This window comes from Nyctibius grandis, chromosome 4, assembly GCF_013368605.1.
Source record: "Nyctibius grandis isolate bNycGra1 chromosome 4, bNycGra1.pri, whole genome shotgun sequence".
In the NCBI taxonomy this organism is placed as follows: Eukaryota; Metazoa; Chordata; class Aves; order Nyctibiiformes; family Nyctibiidae; genus Nyctibius; species Nyctibius grandis.
This window is the reverse complement of record NC_090661.1, coordinates 14540409-14564614: the sequence shown is the minus strand read 5'-3', so window position 1 is coordinate 14564614 and position 24206 is coordinate 14540409. Positions and strand designations below refer to the sequence as shown.

Genomic DNA, 24206 nt, shown 5'->3' with positions numbered 1-24206 from the left:
GTGCTTCACTGCTCAAGCAGCAAAGTCATTGTAAATTACTTGTGCGAACAGGTCTATATCAGTTTGAATTCTCAAGTGTAACTTTTATGCGAGTCTTGTTGAGCATTCAGAACATGTACGCTATGTTAAATTCCCAAACAGAAACTTCTTCAAATCTCCATATCTTAACTGGAGAAATACCAGTGCAATTTGTTTCCTCACTCAAATGTTGACGCCTTCAGCTGGGTGAGCTTGAGCAATTACGCTGAAATCACTGGATATCCTTTCTCTCTCGTAGATCTGGCAGCAAAGAGAGAGAGAGAGAGAAAAAGAGAATGAGGCTAAAATAAGCACAGCACTGAAAGCACTTGCGTAATCCACGTAATAATGTTTTGCATCCATCTTGTTTCTTCCTGCCCTGACATTACAGGGAGTAAAGCAATGAATGGCTCTGCAGCTAAACTACAGCAGTATTATTGTTGGCCAACAGGAGGTGCCACTGTGGCTGAAGCTCGAGTCTACCGGGATTCGCGGGGCCGAGCCAGTAGCGAACCACACATCAAACGACCAATGAATGCTTTCATGGTTTGGGCAAAGGATGAGCGTCGAAAAATTCTCCAAGCCTTCCCTGACATGCACAACTCCAACATTAGCAAAATCCTAGGTAAGTGCAAGACAATGAACAACTCATGACTGCGACTGAACCAAAACCGGGGGAAGCTTAGAAGGCTCTGGTATAGTAGCGGCGATTGGCAGATGTTAGTTATTTTTGGAGCTGTGGAAAGATGAGGTTATTTATGTTGGTGACACAGGCTAGTTACTTCCTTCTTGGATATGCAACTTCTCTAATTTTAGGACATATTTTGTTTGGGAGATGTTCACTGAGATTGGAATTACTGAAACTTATACAAATGAAGACTCATGGGTTGTTTTCATTTTCATTCCCGTCCTTTTCCTTTTCTGCCCCTTCCCTAATGCTTTTTATTTTCAACAGCAGAGTCACAATGTGCTTTAAAGACTTAGCAGCATTCAAAAGGAATATTTTGTGAAATCTGTTGCAAGAGTGTATCCTGATAAAAGATCTAATTGCAAGATCCCATTAGAAATCACCTGAACTACAAATCACCTGAATGCAAAATGATACTTGCTGGAGTAATTACTGGGAAAAAATTTTAAAAGTACAAAATCAAAGTAAAAGGTTTATGTCAGTGCAGTGTCAAAGAAAGAAACCTGGCAGAGTTCAAAAGACATGCACATGCATACCTTCTCACATGCAAAATGATATTTGATTCAAAATGTTACAATGTTCAAAAATCTAAACAAGCACTAGCATCATACAATTAAAATATTGCTTAGTTAAAAGACACCATAGTTAATATTTAATTTGTGTAGATTGGGACGATCAGGGAGTATATTTTGCCACTGTGCAAATAAATTGGCTCCTTTTTGAGAAATTTTTATTTGCTTTTTAAGACCCCTCCAGAGAATTAGAAACATACGTGAGAATGAGTGGTGAAATGTTAAAACCTATATTTGCTTTCTGAGTCTTTGAAGTGAAAGACAGATTCCAAACGTAACTCGTCATAAATAAAAGTAAAAATCAAGTTTCCTCTGTAATCACTTTATTGTAAACTTTGAGTTCAAATACATTCTTACCAAAGTTTGTTGCATGTTAGTTCAATCAGAAGCAAGAACACACAGAAATAAATGTTACTTTGTTCTAAAACTTCCAAAATCTTACTTAGTAGTTCTCATATTTTTGTCTGCCATACAAGTAAGTTATATGAATAGCCTTTCAGTTTTGTATAAAACCTGCACTGTTTCAGTGTTGGCAGCTGTAGGGAATCTATATTATTTGTGTGCATTCTGTGAAAAAACTATTAGGAGCATAGTAACTGTATTCATTAAAATGTAAACTTCCAGCATAAATATTTCAGAAGTGCCAGCAATTGAGTGTTTGTTAAGCATGGAATTAACCTGTCAGTATCTGCTCTGCCACAAATAAGTCTATGTCCATATAATATCTGTGCAACTTTTCCAGAACAATGAGAAAAGAGACTGAAATATTAGAACTGACACAGGGTATTGCTGGCTACAGATAATATTTATACAACTTTTCCATTTGTTGATGTATGAAAAATCTTGGTTAAAGAATAGCTTCCACCCACGTTTACCACAGCTGTAATCATTTTATTCATCTAAAAGACACCAAAAAGCTATTTTCTGCATTTCTTATCCCCTGGAAAAAAAAAAAAAGAAACCCTTCTCTCTTCAACTGTTTAGATAGCTCCTTATAAACAATACAAGAGATCTGAATATTTTTTCCTCTTCCTGTGTACACTGTGTTAATTTTTTAACTTTTTTATTGGTGCAGCTTTCAATGAGAGTTTACAGTACCTGAAGTGGTGTATATAATTACAATGTGCATTCTGTTTTTCTTTTTTTTTAAAAAATATAAGTTTGTTAAATGTAACTTTCTCAGTGCAGTTCTGTGCATTTATCACATCTGTCTGGAGGATAATACGCGTAATAGGATTTAAAATATGGTGCCAATATTATGCCAAGCGTATATCAGAAGATTAGTAAATTTAAGACACCCAGCCAGCGTGGGATTTTTCATAATTTTGTTGAATCTATAAAGTTTTGATAATTTTTTCCTGCTACTTCGCAAGGTATTAATATCTATTAGTAGGAGTGTATAAACCAAATCCTCATAAAACTATCAAAGAAGCATGTATCCCTAGGCAATGTGTTAAGCTTTTAACAGTAAAAGTGTGGTTGTAGACCTTACTTAACCATAATACTGTGCATGGTATTACAAAGGTATAGAATTATTCACAGATTAATGCTCGTATTGTAAAAAAATAAATAGTCTGTTTTGCAGCATGAGGCTGAGATTTTGAGAAGTAATTATTGATTTTAAGTGCACCTATTTAATAGAGATTTACATATGTTTGGTCTGCAGCAATATCTGAAAGTCAAGGTTCTTTTAAGGTGTCTCAGGTTGTGCATCCCAATATATATGCTGTCTGACCTAAATTCAAATATGTTTATTTAATTAACTTATTGAAAATTTGTTTATTATGGCAAGAAGGCAGGTTGAAATGTGTATGCGTAAAGCTAAACTTGCTTTACTTGAGCACTCACTGATGTTTTGTGTTAATAGGATCTCGCTGGAAGTCCATGTCAAATCAAGAGAAACAACCTTATTATGAAGAGCAGGCACGGCTAAGTAAAATCCACCTAGAAAAGTATCCTAATTACAAATACAAACCTCGACCAAAACGTACCTGCATTGTTGATGGAAAGAAATTGCGTATTGGTGAATACAAACAACTGATGAGATCTCGAAGACAGGAGATGAGGCAGTTTTTTACCGTAGGGTGAGTACTATTGTTGTAATTGTTTTCAAAGACAGAGCATGCTGTTTGAAAACAAATAGACTTATCTGTTTAAGTCACTGACTAATGTCATTTAGAAGGTAAGGATTTGATCCTTTAAAACCTTATTAAAAACATAAGATATATCATGGAATATGGAGCTATCAGCTTGCCACTGAATGCTGATTATGAGACTGATTGTGGAATCCTTTAAAGTCAAAAGAAGTTGTTTCCCATTAGGCCGAAAGGTTTGAATCATGTTTTTTGTGAGTTATTAGTAAGCTAATCCATTCTGGGTTAGTAATGACTTCAGGATCATTTCCTAAATTAAGACAAGAACAAAGAGAAAAAGATTATTCTAGTGTAGAATAATGAGTCAGGAGAGGGGGAATAGGGAAAACGGACAGGAGTAGCAGCAGTTACATTAGGAACAGACATGAATGAATAATATCATAGCATGAGGCTATTAAGAATTGTGTTATCTATAGAACTGTGGAAAAAATATTTTTTAAAAATAAATGTTTTAGTAGGAGTCTTTCAAGTAGTGCATAGATAGACTGGGTAGATTTACAACTCGGAATATATGGCGCAAAAAGATCCTGGCACAATTTTAAAACATTGTATGTTTTTTAACAGTATTTCCTCTAGTCTTCAGCAGAGGAAGCAGCGCTATGAAAGATCTACAGGCTAAAGATAACAAAAGTCCAGTGCAACAACTGCACCATAACTGATTTCTCTCTCCTATTTTTTTTATGAATTAATCTGTGATGCTCAGTGCTCTAACACACTGTATCTGGTGGTTTACAAAGAGTCTAAAAGCTATCTCCAGTGCCAGCCTTTCCAAATTCACAATGTTCTGCTTATTTCTCTAATCACAATAGTCGCCTTTTGTTGGGTACTTCACTACCAGATAATTGACCTTGACGTCGATTATGTGCCCTCATTTTTGGCTTGGGATGCAGAACTCCTGTTGCAGTCAATTATTTTGTGGTGCCGCCTGCAACAATGTGGGCTCTTTCTTCAATCACTAAATAGAAGTGGTTTTGATATCTTGAAATAACCTTCCAGTCTATAGTTTTGACATTATTTTTTATTCTTCACTTAAGGGAAATTGTTTACTAATAGACTTCCCTCAAAATTGTACGTAGAACTCTAAATAGAAATCTGAATGTATACAGCACATCACAAATTATATTCAGATTGAGGGAATGAAACTCTAGCTTATGTCTTCCAAAGCAGATTGACAAACCAAATCACATCTAGACAAGAAATGCAGAAGAAATGCCAAAACAGCAGTCTGAACAATTTGAGAATTGTTTGCTAATTCAAAACAGTATTAAGCAGTAGCATCTTACACATTGGACATGGTGGCTAAATATGGAGATGAATATGGGGGATGGATTTAAGAAACTTCTAAAAGTGCCTACTTAAAGAGTGATATTGTGATTTAAAAAAAAAAATCATGAAAACTATTCAAAATTAAACTGCTGGTGCAACTTAAATGTAACATTTTTCTCATATATCAAACAGTATGATCACAAAGACCATGAGAATGTCATCGTTTTCTTGAAAGGATTGTTTCTAATTCATATTTATGCTAAGTCCACTTCACCATGCTCTATCCATACTGAAGAAGTTTTAAAGTAAGAGTAAATTACCTTTGTGTACTTATACAATGATGCAGTGGACTTTACCAGAAACGAGAGATCCATGTTGCAGCTCAATATGAATATAAATTTTGATACTGAGGAAACACAGGCTGTGATTTTAAAAAATTATTTCATGCTTTTCTGTGACTTCCCACTGTTGCCACAAGTTCCTTTTTTCCGTAAAGAAAAAATTAAAACAAAATTATTGGAAGAGGCACACACCTTTTCACAAAAAAAAAAAAAAAGGTGAAAAAAAAAGACCAGGACAGCTTTTTTGAACTGAAATATAAAACATGGCGTCATTTATTTCCGCAGAGTAGTTTACTGAGTAATAAAAAGCAACATTTCATCCAAATCAGATTACAATTAAATAAAACACAGTAATTGAGCCCATGAGCTTCTTAAACTTACTCTTCCTTTTGTTTAACGTAAATATCACATAAAGCATCAGCTGGAACAGTTTTCCTAACTGACCTTGTACACCCATCATTTTTCCACTGTTTTGATGGAACGAACAGCATAAACCATCCTTCAGAACTGTAGACGTGGGAGTTGAGAGGCAGTTTCCTTTTCAGAATGAAATAGGAGACAAATGTGTGTTTTAGGATTGAATATACTCTATGTTTACAGTAAATATTTCAGTGTAAGAGAACAAAAGTACAAAATAGACTCCAATGAAATGTGCCGAGTGCTTCATACTGCTTGATGTCCTGCTGTTTTTTCTTTTTTTTTGTTTTTTAAAAGAACATACCGATTAAGTTGGGAATGTGTATGCCAAAATGGCAAAACTTATTACAGAATAAAAAGATAAACAGGAGATATGTGAAGAGAAAGATAGACCTTCAAAACAGGCAGCTAGAGGAAAGTATAAATATCAAGAAAAAATATATTCTTTCATATTTGTGTTTGGTATTATCTTATAGTAAAATGTACATTTATGGCTTAAGCAATCCAGTAAGGGCTAGTTCCTACCAGATCCCCTTGGGTGAGCCATTGGCTAGCATAGAATAATCCTGCCATGTGGACAACTAAAACACCCCCCACCACAAACACAGAAAGAGTTTTACACTGCTTGAACTTTTAAGATGCAAAAAGCTAATACTGCTTACTTCAGTGAGCTGCATTCTTTGATAAACATTGGTAAGATGCACAAAAATTGTTTAGAGAATCTCAATATACAAACTAGCCAGGCCTTAAAATAAAATAGAGAAATAAGCTAATGAATGGCCGGGTTCTGTTCTGATTTTTGAAGAACAGCTTCCAAACAATTGAAGGAGAGTGAAGATTTCTTGGAATACATTGGGCAGGAAACTCATGTTTTGAGATTAGTGTTATATATGTGATAGACCAGTAGAAAAATCTAGGAACTGGCAAGTATTTTAAAGAACAGAGTGGAACTTAAAATGTGGGTAGGCCTTCTATTTCATCCCTACGCGGATGAATTTTGTTCCAAATGAGGCAGATAATATACAGAAATAATTCATGTTTAATGCAGAGTATATTAAAAATTTGCTGGTTTTAATCTAGTGGAAGCTGAATCTGAAGCCATCTATGTCTTTAAAATAATTGAGTTATTTTTAAAAATAAAATTATTAATGGAAAGTTGTGAATGATGGCTTCAGTGTAAGTTAATCCCTGAACAGACTTCAAGTGATTTACAATTTATCTCCAACAGTACTTTTTTTGTAATGCATAAATAATTGTGAAGTAACAAAAGGATCATATATAAACCATAAATTCAGACATTTTAAGTTAAGAGTCTGTCTTTTGTTGCTTGTCTTACAAAAATAATTCAATTCTCAGTCATTTTTACAGTCTAATACACTCTAAATACAAGTATATGATATATACATTTCTCTGTAAAGTAATGTAAGCAGTAACTTTTTTGTGTGTTTTACCAGTATAAGATGTTTAGAATAAAGCCTTTATAGTGTTTATAACTACTGTACACACAAAGTCTGAATGTTGCTAGACTACAGTTTTGAATAAGGCTGTAATATTATACTCCTGTAGCTTAAACTTAAAGCACACAATGGGTGCTTTTGTGAGATTTACTGTTATTTCATTCCTTTGGGAATGTAAGTTTCAGGGGTCTGTAGCATATAAGTATTTTCCTTAATGCAATCGATTTTGCTTCAGTCATTTAAAGAACTGCCACAAAATAGTTGGGAAGGGATCAGAAAACAATGGTAATTTGCCAATTTAAATGTTTAGCTAGTTTTGCAAAAGTCAAAAGTGGAACATTCTCCTGGAAAATCCTAAGAATATTAATGCAAGAAACTTGTGAGCAGGTCAATTGGTCTAAGAATTTTCACATTACATCCTTTTTTATATTTACCTAACTATTTTGGGCCAAATCTTTGGCCCCAGACTGGACAGACATGTTAGCAGTGCTGGCAGAGCAGAGAGGCAAGCGCCCTGTAGTAACTGGCCACATAAGGATTTCTTTAACAAAGAGGAGATGGTCGAGACAGGAGTGGTTTGAAGCCAGGGTACGTAACCATGCATCACCGTTCCTCACAGATCTGAAGAGACAGAAAGATTAGTGTTCGGTTCTGGAAATCTTAACCAGGCAGAAAACATCCTTGCTTTAACCATGTGCAACTGAGCTAAATTGTAACCTGTAGCTTGCAGTAAAGTACGTTTTTATCTGCTCGCTCCAAGGTCCTGTGATAGGCAAAACTCTAGCTAGATACAAGGATTAAACATGTGGAATTTAATTTTATAAAAAATACCATTAACATGAACTACAAATAAAAGAAAATGTAATGGCCAGAGTCAGAGGTTAGAAATTCCAAGTTTTCCTTTCAGGGAGAGAGGCTAGAATTTAAATAAATGCTCTGATTTCTTCCCCCCTCCCCATCCTATAAAATTTAATTGCTTAGAAAATGATAACACTCATCTCTAGTAACATATGCCATCCATATAGTTTGTTATATCTTAAAATAAGGCTTTCTGGGATGTAATGCAGCAACTTGAGCAGAATTTACGGTGACAACCTGATCAGCTCTAAATAATAACAGGCCTCAAGTAAGAGGTAGGTGTCCAGTTACCGGGGGTGTGTGGGTGCCCATGTTTAAGTGCTAGCAAATTTTTGCTAGCAAATGGGTAGCAATTTGAGACACTTCCCATTTAGGTGGTACACTTACCACATGTTTACAGTTCCACGGTGAGATATAGGTAATTTAAAGCTCACAGTTACTACCCACCCAGCAGCAGGCATGCACACCATGTCTGATTTTTGTTTAACATGTAAAAAAGAACTGCATTTATGAATGACAAATTCAGTAAGCCTTTGACTCTCCTGTTACACTGATCAAGTTCTTTACCAGTTAGACTCATTCTATAGTTTGCCATGCATTTGATGCATTCTCAAGTAAAAGGTATCTCTGTAAATTCTGCTTCATTATGCTCAGATGACCTGCTCCCTTTATACTTTGAAATGGGTGGCACTTGGACAAATATACCCTGTCCCATTGAAATGTGGATATGCAAAAGTTTTGCCGACTTGATAAACATTTGAAAGAATATCTGAATTTCTTAACTTAGTCTGTCCTTTAGGGCTTAACACTGACAACCATCATTTTATCAAGACACTTAGTGCCATGGTCTAGTTGACATGGTGGTGTCAGGGCAATGATTGGACTTGATGATCCCAGAGGCCTCTTCCAACCTGATTGATTCTGTGATTCTGTGATTCTATACACTACAACTCTTATTAGAAGAGTAAAACCAACTTTTCTCAAAATATCTTTTGGCATTAATATTGCGGTGCTCTTTGATGAATGCTTGGGGATGCTTTTTTTTTGTGAATGTATTTATTCTAAGAAATATCGGAAAAAGATTAGTACCAGCAGTTGTTGGATGGACAGATTAGAGAGAACTAAGTGTGTATGGCCTGGTGACAACTATGTAGAATTTTGCTGTGACCATGTGTGGCGTGCTTTTTCCTTTGCTTTGTGGAAAGTCATTAACATGAACATTTTCTGTGTCTAGAAGTTGTGGAGGAGGTACATGTGGGTTTTTAACAGTAATAGTTTATACTCCTGACAACACGCAATCCTAAAACAGAAATGTTCCCATGTGAGGTAGGTGTTCAATTTTATGGATAAAGTATTGAAAGATGCTTGCAGAAAACCACTTGCAAGAAAATACATTGGCTGAAAATTGTTTTCACAGAACATTTATCAGACCATTTAAAAAGTGAAAATTTAGTGAAAAATCCCTAGCTGTTTGTAAATCATCTGCAAATCATCATTTGCAAACAGGAGTATAATGACTGTGTCAAATGAATTACTGCAATGTTTTTCCTCGCTGCTAGCCAGGTGTACCATACTTATACAACAGATGTTTGAATTTCTCAAGCTGTGCTCTCAAGAGTTGGGCTAGCAGTACCAGCAATGACAGTACTATGTGCTATTTTAATATTATCTTACACAGTGTTCGTGATTTGACTGTCTGTATTGATTCCAAACTTGAAGGATTTTGGTTTCCCAGTAACTCTGTAGTGTGATATTTATCAAAATTAGAGTTTGATCAATGAACAATAAAGACGCAACATTTAGGGTCTTGTAAACAAGCTTTACATAATTTTGTGCATTGATTTAGCCAATGATTAAGGATTTGTGAGAGATTGGTTTATGGAATGTCCTTTTGAATTTTAGCATAGAATGACACAATGGTCAAGAAGTTATAGATTTGTTAGACTATTAAAACACATCAGACACTGTTTCTCCTGCTAAAATTATATCATAGTTCTCTAATACTTGATCAATATTGCTCTAAAGAAGGTTGGGAATACACTGAAATATATGATTCTTTAAATAGATTATGCAAATAGGCATTTATGTTCAATAACTAGTCAATACTAAAACAGCATCTTCCAGAGCACTTAGGTATTTCTGGTACTGGAGTATATTCATTCAGTGTTACACCTAAAGTATGATGGAGATTCTCTTCTTTCAGACAAGTTACTTCCCTTCTTTTTCTCTTAGCTTTACTGAAGGTAATGATCCAGAAAAAAATATGAGTATATTTGTATGAGCATTTTCACGTAGAGAGTATGTTATTAGTTAATTAACCCAAATGTAAGAAGTAGATTTAATTAATTTGTAGCCAATAAGGGCTTGACCATGGAATGGGTTCAGCAACCTAACCTTTACTCAGCAAAGCGTTTGAATATACATACATCACTGTGAGAAGAGACATTGCATCACTTAGTACCACTATGTACATGCTTACAGGAAAGCTTGTGTTGAATTGCTTGATTGGCAGTGATATCAGCCCATTTTAGTTGAAATGTGGTATTGTTCCAGGATGCTTAAAATCACACACACAAGAAAAAGACAACATTACATAGTGCAAAGTTAGATATCAGAAGGTAACGTGTCAAAAGTAGAGGTAGTGCACCCTTAATTGAGTCTTCTCATGTATTCGCATTGTCAAAATAAATCAGATCTGACATTGGGTCCTCAGGAGGAAGTCTTAATTTCTGTAGACTGTCTGTAACCATAAAAAAAAGAACATTTATTCTTTTTTTTGAAGTACTTGCTTCAAAAACTCAGTCTTAGACATTAAAACCTGAAGAATAAATAGCATTCTGATCATGGATTTAAATAAAAATCAAAAGCCAGCAATAAAATACTGAAAGTATTTCTAAGTGATGTAGGAGTCTACCTATCACTTAAATAGTAAATGACATACTTACAGTTAGACAATCACCTGTCTGCCATTTTAGGTACTTATAGGTAACCTTGAGGTTCCCTCATCAGCAGAAGCTTGTCAGGAGTTGGAGGATTTAGATTTTGGACACATGGTGTCTACAGTAGCAGTTAGGCATCACACAAGTGCCTGAAGCCTTTCTGAGGATCTCTGTCCAAGTGCTAGTTTGCAGTACGGTTTAAATAAACATATAAAATACATAAAAGAATCAAGGTCTGGTAGTTACTAAACAGTTTACTCTCCAGTTGTCCTTGGGGGGAGCTAAGATGAACCAATACCATATGGGACTGGACTGTGAACCCCAGAGAAATGCATGCAGCCTTTCTAGGAAACCACCTGCTTTTCTTTCATTTGGACTTGCAGAAGGTCTTCCCTCCTCTGAACACAGGAAATCACATTCCCCTCTTGTTTTTTCTTCCAGACAACAGCCTCAAATTCCAATCACCACAGGAACGGGGGTTGTCTATCCTGGTGCTATTACCATGGCGACTACCACGCCATCACCTCAGATGACATCAGATTGCTCGAGCACCTCTGCCAGCCCTGAGCCCAGCATCCCTGTCATTCAGAGCACTTATGGTATGAAGACGGACAGCGGAAGCCTTGCTGGAAACGAAATGATAAATGGAGAGGATGAAATAGAAATGTACGAGGACTATGAGGATGATCCCAAATCAGACTATAGTAGTGAAAATGAAGCCCATGAGGCAGTCAGTGCCAACTGAGGAGTGTTCACAGAATTAAAGTACTCAGACTCATTTGGGTTTTTTTGGGGTTTTTTTGAACAAAAGTTCTTAAAGAGCCTGCATGCATGTGTGGCTCCTACAGTTACATCAGCAGAATGGTCTTAAATGTTTCTTAACGTGTGAGACAGATTGTTTCCCTAATTTTTCATGAACTTGGGTTTTTTGTTTTTGTGTTTTTTTAATTTAGATGAAGACATATATTAAATATCAGACATCAGGACTTGAAAACTTATAATGAATCAATAGCTGTCTTACAAGTCTTACCTTTTGTCTTTTTCCTTTTGAATGCTGATAAAGGTTTAAGTTACTGTTTTAGATGGGGGTTATACATTCTCACTCAGGTATGCTGTGCCAGCCTACAGGTTGTGAATGTGTTTTTATTCTGGATTATTTTAGAAAACAAAAACTGCAGATTTCATATCGTGAAACAGAACAAGTCCGCAAGTGTGCACATCTGTGCATCATAGCTCGTCTTTAAAAAACAGTCTCTGAATTCCATTTTTTTCCATATGTATAGCTGAACTTCTGATGTGCCAAACTTTTCATAACTTTTGAATCTTAACATTTAAAAAAAAGTCTTAAAGGAGACACTGTAAAGTCTTAGACAATCCTTTGGCATCTTAAAAAAAAAAAGATATATAAAACCTAATTTTTTCCAGAATATGGTAAAGTACTCAGGAATCTGGAGACAGGATATTCTTAAGTAGTGAACATGGTTGCCATAGTGCATGTGCCCAATTGCTTTTGCCTCTTGATGTGCCATTAGTGTGATATTTTAAGTAAGCACAAAAGAGCGATCACCAGCTATGGACGAGCCTGTCTTAGCAGTGTGAGGCCACCTCTGATTGCATTCTCTACCCCTTTGCTTTTAACCCTTGCATTCAGTCTTAACATATTTTCTCTTAAATAATTTATTCATTCCAGAATGTCAAGGGTCCAAATACTTAATATTTATTTTTAAAAGTACTGTTGGTGGCATTACACTTACAATTCCTTATTGATATTTTAGAGACCCTTCTTTCTTCTCCCCTAAATTACACAGGTATATGAAAAGTGCACCTGCTACTAAAATGAACATGACATTTATGAATGAGAAATTCAGTTGTTCCTCTAACACTGTATGTTCAAGAAACACTTGGAAACACTCTGCTATATGTAATGCAAAATTTAGTGAGTACTTTTATATGTACACACAGTACAAATATTCCTAAAAAATTGTGTTTATAGATATAAACCTTTATACTTATACAGCAAAGGCAGATGTAAAATCCAAACTGCATGTAGAATCCACCATGAGGAATTTTTAGGGCCTGTAGAATCCTGCAGTGAATCATGGCTCTGTACATTATGTTCCTGTTGTCACCTGAAGGAACTGTTTGCTACCTTAAGTATTTATGCAGTGATTTATATGTGAGACTCCTAATGGGGGAGGGAAGGCCACACAAATATCTGACTTGCAAAGCTGGGAAAATGGTGCATCAAAAATATTTACTAAATATTAGTCATGTGGGAACGTGAGCCAGATCTTGATGAATGCTTGTCAAGTTCTTTGGGATCTTTGGATGTAAGGTGCTATAGAAACTAAAATTATTATTTGTATTACTAGTAGAAACAATGCAATTGCTAGAGAAAATTCTGCGAAATGTACAGAGAGAGATATTCAAAGATTGTGAATTTATTAAATTTCAGAGACAGAGAAGAAATTGCCTTTATTTTTTTCCCTCACACTCCACTCCTGTTCACACATACATCACTGTATATATACGCAGATCCAATGGGCTTAATGAATACATCTGCTGAAGCTCATTAACTCCCTTAGCTTTTATTTTGAATTGGATATGTTCAGCACATTGGTGATAAATTCACACGCAGGCTGAGAGGTATGAGTGGGCCTAGAGCAGCTCCTCTTCAAGTCTGTGTGAATCTTCCCACAGAGCTGAACAGGCTTTGTTTAGGGCCCAGACAATGAAAGTATAGTGTTAATGCTGTCTATCCTCGTGCTATCATCCTATCTTGCAGAAATTCATGTGAGGTGCAATGACCAGATGCTGTATTGGGAGCCATCATGTTCCTCATAGACCCACTAACACCTGTTTGAGCAGAGATAGCCATTGTTGCCACTGTAGGAATCACATTTAAATATGTGAGAACAACCCCCAAGACAGAAAAGATTGTTCAATTTACAGGACAATTTATAAAGATAATGGCATAGAAACACAATGGTCAAATTTCTCTGACCATTTTGTAATTTGGAACAAAATGCTATATTTTTAATATTTATTTAAATGTGTTAGTCCATGTCTAATAAGCAATAAACTGGTCTAGCCAAGACTTTAAAGGCATATGCTGTGTCGTTAGCTGGTGAGCGCCCTCTTTAAGCTGGCTAAGGTACTGATAGAAAGTGGTTTTTGTTCTTATAATTGCTTGGGAATTTGAACTGTTTTTAATACATTCAGCTCAGATTGGGGGGAGGATACCATTATTTCCTAAAAAAATGACTATTTATTCATGTCTTACATAATTCTCCAGTTAGAAATATCTCTCCCTCCCCCCATGTCACTTACTTTCTCTCTTGTTCTTTTTTCCTGGTTTTGTTGCATAGCTAGAATGCTGTATTGCTAGCATTGTATTTTATGTAATTATTTTTTTGCACAAAGGCAAACATTTAGATTAGTTGGTTAATTTTTTTAACTTTAATGACCATGCCAAAATAATATTCTGCAGGCTTGTGGAGAACAAAGGACTGTTCTTTAGGACTGAAACTTGATTTTGCTTGTAGTACAAAAAAACACACACTCACAGATGTTGTTTCGTAAGTGTTATAAGCACTGGATATAAATGGTATTTTTTATCACTTCTGACTAATGTGAAACTGTTGTACAAAAACTACATGAACAAAAGTCATCTGTTTCGACTCGTGTGGGCCTGCCTCACAGTTGCCGGATTTGAGTCATTTTTATGTCTTGTTATTTCATTTATTTATGCAAAATACATGTATGTATGAACACTTTGTTTTAGCTCCAGCCCTGCCTCAGTGCTGATGCTCTGTATGTTAAAGCTACACTCTTGAAAATGACTGGCTGTTCAGGAATCACCAGCTGGTAAAAATTGCATATATTGGCTGGGGGAGTGGGAGGAACATATTTGAATCTGAATTGTGCATATGAGCATTTTATTCTATTTATTAGCCAACATTGGCTCTAAAATGTCAGTAGAAATCAAGGAAGGACAATCATAAGGATAAAACCCAACATTTTAACTTTATTAGTCGGAGCTCAAAACAAAGTTTTTGATGAATTTACCATCTCATTTTAGATTTTTTTTAAATTGTGTAAATATAACATAGGAAATAGAATTTTATTTTTTGTTCATGGATACTTAGTGAAGTATAAGTTATGTATTTACTTTTGTTCTATATCAGTGTATGTTGGTCCATATTAAATGCTGACAAGTCACTGTACCTCATGTAGATGCTGAATTTACACCTGCAGTGTGAGCGCAGTATTGTGGACCTGTAGCTGGGACAGCAAGATGCCTCACTTGTGCTCTCACTGTTTTTTTAATAGTATATTCCACAAACACAGAATACTTTCTTCTTTTGTAGAAAGTTGATACATTAAACATACCAAATTTCTGATACATTTGATAGGAAACACAGTTAGTCTTCTGAATCCAAGTAAAACTGATGAGATATTTTACTTCTTAACAAGAATGGCAGTTGGAAGTCAAAAGCATATCCCTGGAAAGATTATCATGACTAAGGTGGCCCTTGCAATGCAGTCAAGACTTAATAATATCAAACCTTTATTTTCTACATTCATTAAATCATGTTATTGTCACATTAGGGTATAATACCGGATGAAATTGTTCACACAATACATGAAGAGGACTTGTGGAATTGCTTGTTAAGCATTGTGTTTGAGCCCTCCTTAATAACTCTGACTGAAAAAAATAACAACTCCATTCAGGTAATGCACAAATATAGCAATGCTATTTTCTGTGAACAGACAGTTTATTTAATTAACAGATACAATATATTTTCTTTTTGAAAATTATAAAATACTTATTTTCAAAAGAAAAGCACTCCCAAAACAGTCTGATACCAGTTAGAATAGTTCACTTCATATTTCATAAAAATGGAAGATAAAAGTCTTAATGGAAACAGAACTGCTTTCCAGGGTTCAGGTTTACATGGAGAAATGACTCTGATGAAGTGGCCCAATTCTGGTCTGCCTGTATGTTTGGGCATCACCATTTAGCTTGCGAAACCGCCTGCTGAGAATACGTGCAATGTACTCCTAAATCCGTGTACTCAGGTGCAGCATGAGGCAGGGGGAGGGCAAAAGATGGGATTGCTCCAGGACACGAATGTGAAACAAGCAGCATTAGTCACAATAAACACGATACTCTGTGCAAAGTGTACAGCAATCAGCTGTGGGCAGTTCCTGCTTTCAGTGCAAACACAACCACCTCCCAATGCAATCTAAAACGTAGTCCTCTCTCTGTGTTGGCTTTCTGGTTTTGTTTTTTGGTCATATCAAAGGTATGGCATTTCAAATCATTTCCTAGCAAAACATACTACAAGATTAACACCCTCATCCTCCCCCAGCAAAACACTTATCTACCTGCTTAATATTAAGCAAGTTAGTACTTCCATGGCGGTCATGAGGACCAGTAAAGCGTTGGCGTTAAGCGGGGCAAACTTTGCCGAGCCAGGGCCACGGTGCAAACAACTGCACTGGAGATGCAGCCAGCAGAATGTATGATAGAGTTCTTCATGTTTTTATGAGAAGTTATGAATGGGCTTGGACCCTTGGTGTTTTGCATGCTTTTTTAAGATTCAAGTTGGCACTTAAGCATGTTCTTTCAAAAGAATAATACTATATGACTTCATTTGATCTTCTACAAAACACTCTTTTTCCTTTAAAAAAAACTTCCCCCAAACCTTTTTTTTTATATAACCCATTAATATCTGTGATTTTTCTCAGATCAATCTACATTTTTATATATTGTAACGTCCTGCTACAGAAAAAAAAAAATGTATACGCAAATATATTTCATTTTAATCCATCGCCCTTTTTTAACTACCAGATTTGTTGGAAAAGGCGACAAAGAAGTATTCTGAGATTTCACACGCTGGGTAAAAAGGGGGTGGGGTGGGGTGAACTGGGCTAAAGGAAAACTTATCAAATTGGTATTTATGGCAATATGAAAGCTATAAAGCAACTTAGTGACATGGCTTGCTTTGTAATTTCCGCTTTCTAAAAACCACAAGTGAGGTCCTTGGTGCTCTTGGAGTATGGGGAATGTGCAAATATTTAACTGTTTGTATGCTGCACATTGCAGACCTGCTAGTGTGCATTCTCCGTTTGTCTTCCTTTGTCATTTGTGTTTTGCTTTCTAGAAAGCAATGTTTTTTTCTTGTACCCTTCTTCAGCTTGTAGCAAACTAGAATGCTTAGCATTTATGTTCATTCATTATTGTATTTCCCATGTAAAAATTTTTTTATTACATTAAGACAAGCTTATAAGCTGTTACTACATAACTTATCTTACTGTAACTCTTATTTCCTGACATTGTAATTTGTTTGTGATGTATATTGTGAGATTGTACTCTATGTTAATTTAATCAGCACAATTCACTGACATGCTGGACTGACATGCTAGCTGCTGTTTCAAATTGTAAAGTTTGTGTAGAGCTGTTGGGACAACTGAGACTCTCTTGTCAAGGTACTATGCTTTGATTCCTATAGCAACACTGTGGGTGCAGCTCATAATGGCGAGGGCTGCTCATTGGACACCCACTGGCTAACTTAATGGGCAGGTTTTCTTTGTAGAAATTCTATATACAATGCAGGTACCTACCTGGGCCCATGGCCGGTAATTATTTGGGCGTTTAGAGGAAAAACTAGTGTCTATTGCTGCTTTGAATATGTTTTAAAGTCTGAAAATGTAAATAGTTTATCAAAAAAATCTTGTACAGTCCAGTGTAAAGTTTTAAATGAACTTAAAAGGTTGCCATCACATCTCACACTCTCCTCTTGATACAGTAAAAAAAAAAAAAGAAAGAAAAAAGTTCGCTAAGGATTTAAAAACAAATCTGTTCTCAATTTAAAAAAGAGAACAGTTATTCTTAGCTCTGCTTCATTGCATAAACAGACTTCTTGGATTTTGTTGTGCAGTATTGACGTGAGGTAAATTAAATATTAAATAATCTTTCAGTGGTACTTTTAAGAGTCTTCTCCTCCTCTGCCTCAGTTACTAATGGAAAAGACAAAATTGAAAGACACTGTCCATATACAGTATGTTCTGGTGTACGTTGGCACCTTACCTACATGTTTCGGGTGGGGGGGATTATTTTTTAAATTTTTTTTTTTTTTTTTTTGCACAAGGTGCTTTCCTGATATGTTAAACATGTCATCCTTGGGTGATACAGTATATGCCATGATAGGGGTTTAGACCCCTCAGGGGAGTGTCTATAAGACTGCCTATTTATGCTCATTTACCTCAAGACTGTCCTCTCTACCCTTAATCTATTCACCATCACTCCATCTTTTGTACTGCTGTTGACACTTACAAATTAAAGATAAATTTTGTTTTATGAGATGTGTGTGTGACTTCTTCTATGCATCCCTTATTAATCCTTTGAAGTTAGCATTAAAGATTGACCGTGATGAGCTGATGGATAGCAAAATGCAACTAGGCCCGTTCAGCTGGCCTCCTTTAAATTTAGCAACTGAATCTTCCAGGTCTTAGGTTTCCTCATGCCTTTCCATTCTACAAAGGCGTTTATCAGCCTCTGAAATCCATTAACACCAGATGCTGTAAAAGACATGCATGATAACCAACCTAATTTGATAATATTCACTGGGGTACCGTCATTTTGTAAGCAGGAGTGCTGTTGGTAGCAACATAATCTCAGAAGGATTTTTATTGAGTAGAAATGAGACAAAAAGGTTCTCATGTTTCTTCTTTGCCTTCCCCTTTTCTGCTGCATATAACATTAAAGTAACTAACCAAAGTTGACAACAAAAAACCTATAGTTGCCATATTGCCATGTCTGTAAACTGCTGCCATTTGTGTATTATGATTGCCTTTTGACTTAGTAATTAGTCATGGTTCTCATAGGAAAAAAATAAATTACACTGAAGTGTACTGTACCATAATGCAACAGAACTTTTTGATTGTGCATTACATCAGATTTCAGCCTAGTTTCAGTTATTGCACAAACCACCCTGAAACATCTAAGTGGGAAAGAATCCTTACTTCCCTGGAGAGAGCATCACACATGAAATTATTAAAAATGACATACTGCATTTTGAATCTACATGATGAAATACTTCAGGGTCAAAAGTGGATGAAATGAAGTTGCTGACCAACATGTTATAATGGATAAATACATAAATATTGACTTGTGCAATTTAAGCTTTGGTTTCTGGTAAGTGGTCTTGAGGAGAAGGCAGCAAAAAAAACCTGTATTTCTGCTACTGAATCTACAACAGTTCGAAAAAATGTGGCAATGGCCATACTGTAAGTTTGAAAAACAGAATTAGGCTCTAGAACACAGTCAGTCCAGCTTAAACTATTAAGGTCAAAGGCACCTGAGGTGAAGCACCATGTCACTGGGCCTCAATTTTACTTTCATACGATACATCTGAAATGGGGTCCAATGGTCTGCTGCTGTATTTTCATATTACTCCACTTAAGTCAACTTATGCCATCCAAATTTTAGCTTTTTCTCTGTTTTCCCCACACATGCCCCTTACCACATGATTTGTCTCATTTTCTTTCTGAAATCTTCAGCTATGAATAATGATCAGTAATCTGGGAAACACTGATGGTGTCTGTTGGGTTGTTACATAGGTACAATGAAAAGCAAGCTGAGGAATAGCATACAAAAAGTCGCTGCTTCCTGCAGCAGTGAGAGACAAAATGTTTATTTGACATCTTTAGGTGTCAATTTGAAAAAATACACACAAATTACCATGCAGGACAGGGTGCTGTCTCCACACACACACCAATCTTCTGGAGAAGGTAGTGTGTTGGAGGCCACAGAGCAGCATGCATGTTGCTCCTGGTGCCGAGAGGAGTAGCGTGCCCAGGAGAGATGGGTGGCCATGCAGAGGCACCATCTGGTTTCCACTTCTGACCAACTCAGTCATGCTGGCTTCCCTGCGCTAGCCTTGTTGTCACTCTGAATGTCATCTTAGCCATCAGAAATTTCACTACTAATACAGTGTACGCATCAGGTCACTGCAAGTGAAAGCTAGCACAGTGCTGGGTGAGTAATAAATAAGCCTCTTGGCCTCCTACGTTACTGCTGCTATTACAGTCATCACAGGAAGGACTTATGGCACTGGAAGCCAAGCCACTTCTCTGGCACCAAACAAGTGACAGAGCACAACCAAAATGAGAATTGAGGTACTCCTGCTGCTCAGGTCCATTCTGCTTCCCTTGGAGGCGTTTCTCCCTCTGGCCAAGCACTGAAATGCAGCTTCAGAAAACAAACTCTGCTCACCAGCTGCAGGTTCGCTGGGAGCCCTTAGGACTCACTGCAGTCAGGGGTTTTCAGGATTACAAGGTTCGGTGCAATGGTCTGTCTCCCCACTGGTTACTTGCACCAGGATTTTCCTGTGGCAATTAATTGCTACCATAGTAGCCCAACAGCAGCAGTTTGCACAGGATGGGAGTGGTGGGGAGGAACGGGAGAAAAATAGTAGTTGATTTATTTCTTTAATATATGATTTACAATAGAAAATATGAGCTCCAGGTTGTGTCTCTGAGCAGTTAATGACCAGCTGTGTTAAGGGCCTTCACATACTGCCTGGTCATTAACTGCCAGGAAGTATCCTTCCTGTCATCTATTATTGCTTAATTGTATCAAGACCCACTACAGTGGAGGACTGTTAAATCTGCGGATTAATTGGAATGTGATCCTTAGTAGATACAATATCAAGGCCGTTGCAGGTTAGCATTTGGGTTCTTGACATGACAGTCCATAACAAATTTCTTCAGAGCTGTTCTGCTTTACATTAATGCCTATTGGATGATTGACACAGTAAAACATAATTGCCCTGTAGAAATCACTGTGGTCAGTTGTATTAAGAACTACTTAGGGACACTTTAATTTACTTTGACATGACAGACTTTAAAAGCTTCTATACTTGTATTAAAACCTACTTAGAGGTCTGGTTGCTGTTGTAGCTCATCAGCGAATGATCACTCAGTAAGAAAAAGGTAATTATTAGAGCTTTAAATAATTTTTCTTGAAATTCTTTTTACGAAAGAAATGCATATCGATTATTTGGGGTTTTTTTGCCATTCTTTTGGTTAATTAGCTACTAGCAGGACATGTGAAGAACCAACAAAATCATTTTCAATTAGATTTCAAAACCAGAATGTAAGCTCAAAACCTGTAAATGCGAAGTACAAAAAACCCCTGACTCTTGCATTATTTCCACAATATCCAGCTTTAATTTTATGAATGAGGTACCTCACACTTCAGACACATGACTAATCTCCTTTTTAAGTCAGGCCACACAGGGTTATATTTGGAAATCAGGAAATATAAATATTGTGCTATGATCCACAGCCATGCAGCGGGACCCAGTCTGCAAGACACTACAATCAGCAAATGGAAAGGCATCTCTGCCACCAAGACCCTATGATAGCTAATAACATCTTTATAGCTACTGTATGTTCACAACTAGTTAGTCACAAATAACATACAAAATTGAAAACACAGTAGCTGTCCTACCAGCTTAGATTACTAGTCCACCTAGCCCCGTAGTTTTATCTTCAACAGTGGCAACAGGAGATAGTAGCTAACGAGAGCATCTGAGCCCGGCCAACATCTGCAGCTCATTCTCATATTCCTCAGCATCTACAGTGATTGTGTTGGGCTGCTAATGGGTACAGCCCTTTCCTAGGCAGGAACACGGTGTGGTATTTTGGTGGATGAAGTGATTTGGGGCAAAGTAGCAATTAAGTTTGCAGCCTGATCTTTCAATGAAGGGCCTTGCTGAGGAGTTTTGCAACAGCACTATTTATTTTTTTTCAATGGAAGAAAATCAGAGAATCAAAACAGTCAGTCTATGTTCAACTGAATTGCCAAGTCTAATATGATCTAAAATATTTAGGATGCTAAATTTCTCCCATTTTTCAAGATCTGTTTAAAACTTAACAGACTTAATTCAGAAAATCTGGAGATTATAGATTTTAATGATCAAATTACTCAATCACAATGAAATATCTTTTATTCAAACATCAGGAAATCCACACTTGATGCAAGACTTAGCTAATTCCACTAGAATAGCTGCAGCTGCTGGAAAACCAAAGGGTAAGTGCTGAAAAGGGAAAAAGAAAGCCCTTAAAATCCACTCACTCACCCACCCACCAAGAAATGCAAGTCTTCAGCCACGTGTTGAGAGATGATGCAGGAAAAAGGGCTTTTGGAGAAACCTTTAGGTACAAGCTACCTATTTTGAGGAGTGTGACTGTAGAGCCTAGCAAGCTCTTCTAGTTTTGATGACTACAATATGAGTTGAAAGAAAAAGTGGTGGATAGTTGGTGTATGTGATCTTATCTGTACAGCTTCTGTGGACAGAACCTGCAAAATCCCCCTAAAAACTGCTTTGATTTTATATGACTCCAGCTACAGGAGGGAAGCACTAGATATCCTAGCAGCTTTAGGCTATTTTAAGGAAAAATGGCTTATTTCAAGGAAAATGAGTAAGTATGAATATTCACATTATGCTATTTCACTGAGCTGCAGGAATCTGTACTAAGGATGGCATCCCTTCACTTCTCCCATGCATACATGTGTAATAGTTTATAAAAGATTAATAGCTCTTTTATCATATGATAAATTGTTTAATGACCATTTGCTGTATTTGCAATTTATCAGTTATTTAAGTTGGACCTCTAAAATTACAAGATTATGAGACTAATACAATTATTAGATTCCACCAGCTCCCCCCAGCTCCTCCTGGGGTCAGTGGGGAGGGCTGTTACAGTGGGCAGCGAGACTGCAAAGTTCAGCCAGCTTGTGAAGTCACGTCTGTTTTACTGCCCCGTTCTCAGCCCAGCGCAGGGTAGAACATTTCTCTCGGAGATGCCGTCCAGCGTTTCACAAATCCCTCATCCCGGTGTTCCTGGGTTGTCACAGCGAAACACGCCTCACACCCGCTCTGAAGCTTTTGGGAGCGCATCGAAGGACGCCGCGGCGAGCAGCTGCCCGGGGCCGGCAGAGCAGCGGCCGCCCGCGCCCTTACGCGCCAGAGCAGCGCTCGCAGACGCCGTTCGCCTCCTTCCCCGCGCGGGTCTCCCGCGCGCCCTGCGCCGCCTGCGCGAGGGGCGTCCGCCGGCGCGGCGCGCGCCCTGGGCGGCAAACCCTCAGTGAGGGCCGACCGACGGCCCCGCGCGCACAGCGGGGCTGAGGGGAGCGGCTGCCGGCGGCCCCCGCCACCGCTCCTGCCCGGTAAGGGCTGCCGCCCCTCCGGACCTCCGGCTCCCGTACGGGCTCCCCGCCCGCGGCTCTTCCCTCTGCGCCCTCTGGGCGTCCCTGCTGTCCTGCCGCACCCCGTCCTCCCGCAGGGCAGCGGGTTCGGGGGAAGGGGGCGGGGGCAAACCCACACCCCGTCCCCTCCCCGCTTCTGGCACCCTCCCAGCATCTCCTGTCTCCCTCGTAGGGGCTGACCGCTGGGATTATTTTGATCTGAGGGGAAGCAGGTAGCAGTTAAAGCACTTACTCCATCGCATCCGCTGTGGGTGCTGTCAGTGGGTGGCTGGAGCTGTGGGCAGTCTCCTGGGAGAGGCTGGGGAGGGTTCGTGTCACTGGGAAGGGGCGTGAGGAGCGTGGACTCAGTGTTGCGACTCTCATGGTGCTGCTGGAAGCAGAAGTGCCTTCAGAAAAACCTCAGACTGGGTATAGGAAAGGTTAGTTTTTCTTCCTTGTGTACATCAGCAGTCTCAAGGTACGAACAGTCAGAAAAAAATTTGATGCCTCAGCTTAAAACTTTAATTTTTGACCCAGCCTCCATTTTTCCTCCTACAACCTTTACTGCTGAGAAATCTGTCTTAAACATATCTGCCCACCTTCAGTAGGACCCAGAGGCTCTTGATGATGCAATCTGAGCAGAATAGTGCTGGGTCCTGCCCTTAAGGCTCTACCACACAGGTGATTCTTGCTGGACTGTGAGCTGATGCAAAGGGCCAAATGGGCTAAATGCCCCCCAGCTGGCATGAACTTCTGATCTCATGGGATAAACCCGGCTTAGGTGAAGAAAGGTTGGAGTAACCTGACAATGTGAGGGCTGATAACTTGTGCTGTTCCTCCTTTCCTCCTTTCCTCCTTTCCTCCTTTCCTCCTTTCCTCCTTTCCTCCTTTCCTCCTTTCCTCCTTTCCTCCTTTCCTCCTTTCCTCCTTTCCTCCTTTCCTCCTTTCCCACAGTAGAAGAAGCAAAAAGCAGAGGTTAGAGCATATTCTTATGTTTTCTTCACAGTGTTCTCTGAAGTTCAATGGAAAAAAAACAAAAGGAAAGGAGGGCTCTAGGGAAACTGAGCAACCTTGTTAGGTACCTTGCCAAACAGGGCGTTTGGAAAGTGCTAAGGCTGTGATGAAGAATGTAGAAGAGCTCACTAACACTACCTTTGGTATTTGTGTGATGAGAGCAAGAGTAGAGTTACAAAAATATATTTTTTGGTCAATACTTCATGGAATAAAGGACAGGA

The 24206-nt window shown here is 37.9% G+C and overlaps 1 protein-coding gene across 23 annotated transcripts in view; it reads left to right on the top strand.

Moving 5' to 3' along the window:
* SOX6 (SRY-box transcription factor 6) overlaps positions 1-18078 on the top strand; it is a 382016-nt gene extending 363938 nt beyond the window's left edge. For 21 of the 23 annotated variants that reach the window (XM_068400308.1, XM_068400301.1, XM_068400306.1 and 18 more), the window contains 3 exons: positions 410-643; positions 3146-3362; positions 11151-18078. In XM_068400308.1, the coding sequence (XP_068256409.1) occupies positions 410-643; positions 3146-3362; positions 11151-11454 (755 nt within the window). In that variant the 3' untranslated portion in view covers positions 11455-18078. The remainder of the gene's footprint in view (positions 1-409; positions 644-3145; positions 3363-11150) is intronic. The other 2 variants (XM_068400311.1, XM_068400321.1) reach the window with 1 other exon arrangement.
* Positions 18079-24206: the final 6128 nt, after the last annotated feature.